At 37.2% G+C, this 1,745-nt stretch overlaps 1 protein-coding gene across 2 annotated transcripts in view; it reads left to right on the forward strand.

Annotated features, from left to right (window-relative positions):
• Nucleotides 1-1,745, forward strand: part of ELTD1 (EGF, latrophilin and seven transmembrane domain containing 1) — a 78,042-nt gene that overhangs the window by 54,068 nt on the left and 22,229 nt on the right. For both annotated transcript variants that reach the window (XM_009333819.1, XM_009333820.1), the window contains one exon: nucleotides 297-467. In XM_009333819.1, the coding sequence (XP_009332094.1) occupies nucleotides 297-467 (171 nt within the window). The remainder of the gene's footprint in view (nucleotides 1-296; nucleotides 468-1,745) is intronic.

Consider the following 1,745-nt stretch of genomic DNA (forward strand, 5'->3'; position numbering starts at 1 on the left):
TATAACAATGTTTTCAGTAGGTAAAAATTCCAACACCTTTGCAAGTGCCAGAAGGGTTCAGTAATCTGATTAGCCTACATGTTTGGTGGGGCGTTAGTTGCGTGGATAAAATGCTTCCATCCCCAGCCATGTTTTAATTGCCTGGAATAGGCCTTGCAGAATGTGCTTTTTGTTTCCCAACCTTCCAATGGTAACAAGCAATTTTTAATGAATTGCTCTGGCTAACGTAAGAAAGGTCTCTTGATGGGAAGTATCCTGCCTTTTGCCATCAGTAAAACATCTTGTTTCTGTTCCAGACTGCGGATAAAGATATTAAATGTGCATTTTGGAACTACTCGGCAGACACAATGAATGGCAACTGGGCTACAGAAGGCTGTGAGCTGACACATTCCAACTCCACTCATATCTCATGCAAATGTAATCATCTGACTCATTTTGCTGTTTTGATGTCCTCAGGTGGCTCTGTCGTAAGTGCTATTTTAATTTAGTGTTTTACCTGATACTTTCTCCTGTCTTCATTCCTTATGTTTTTATTTCACCGTGACTTATGTACTTTTCCCCCTTTAGATTGTCTCTTCTTTTTGTTCAGCAAACACACAATTTATTGTGCGCAAAGCAAACAAAATTCCTCCCATATGTGTTTGAATTTCCTTATGTCCTTTCTGCAGTATTACAGAGCAGTGATGCAGCAAAGTATCTTGCTCCAAATACACAGTCTGTTGTGCTTATTTTTGGTGCATTGCTTTTAATTTTAAATCCCACTTTAAGACTGCTGTGGGATTTAACTGGCATTCATTGGTGGTCAGTAACCATATGGCCCTGAATTTCTCTCTCACAAAACTTTGCCACCCATTTGTCTAACCTTGGCATCTAAAAATCTGCTTTAAGTTCTCTCCTGAGAGTTTGCAACAGCATAATCAATTTGAAGTTTATGACTATTAAACATGGACACTCATGACCAGCACAAAACCATGAGAATGCCCACTCAATTTATCTCTTCCTTATATTAAGAGGCCCCATAGACTTCCAGGGTCTACATGGGGATCTGCAGGAGCTCAGGTCCTGCCTCAGGAGGCAGCTTTATAAGGTATCAGAACTGACAGCATGCAGAATATTAGCATGAATATACTGTATTGAGACAGTTCTCTCACACTGTGAATTTCATGCTGATAGAGGCTGTTTCCTGGTTGCTAAATAGCATCCTAAGTCTTCAGTTGAAATTTAAAACCTTTGCAGGTACTTATATAGTTATTTTGAAAAGGAAAGCTGGGAGGAGAATAATCTCTGGTCCTTTACTTAGAAAAAATAATACTTGGATACATTTTATGGTCAGCTGAATACTATCCTTATGCTGATGCACAGTGATGTATTTCAGAGATTCTTTGTGCAAATACCGAGCAGCAAAGGTAACTGTATTCCTATACAGAAAATATTCACATCCAATATTAAAATAGCCTGTGTTTCTTTGGAGAATGTTCATGTTACATACCTTGGAATAGCATTTGTTTGAAGTGATTGTTATTTCAGAGTCTTGTTTTGATGATGTTGCAAATTCAGTAAGACGGTTATTCAATTTTGCTTATCTAAGTCACTGCTGTGATAAGTCCTTTTATATTAGAAAATGTTCATGTCATATTAATATACATCCTACTGCCAGTGTATTTGTCGTTCACTAAAATGATCTGATTTTTAAAATCATATTAGGATATACTGATGGTAATAAAAAGTTTTGTTAAGAAATATCA

The sequence above is a fragment of the Pygoscelis adeliae genome, unplaced genomic scaffold (genome assembly GCF_000699105.1).
Source record: "Pygoscelis adeliae isolate BGI_AS28 unplaced genomic scaffold, ASM69910v1 Scaffold10, whole genome shotgun sequence".
Taxonomy (NCBI): Eukaryota; Metazoa; Chordata; class Aves; order Sphenisciformes; family Spheniscidae; genus Pygoscelis; species Pygoscelis adeliae.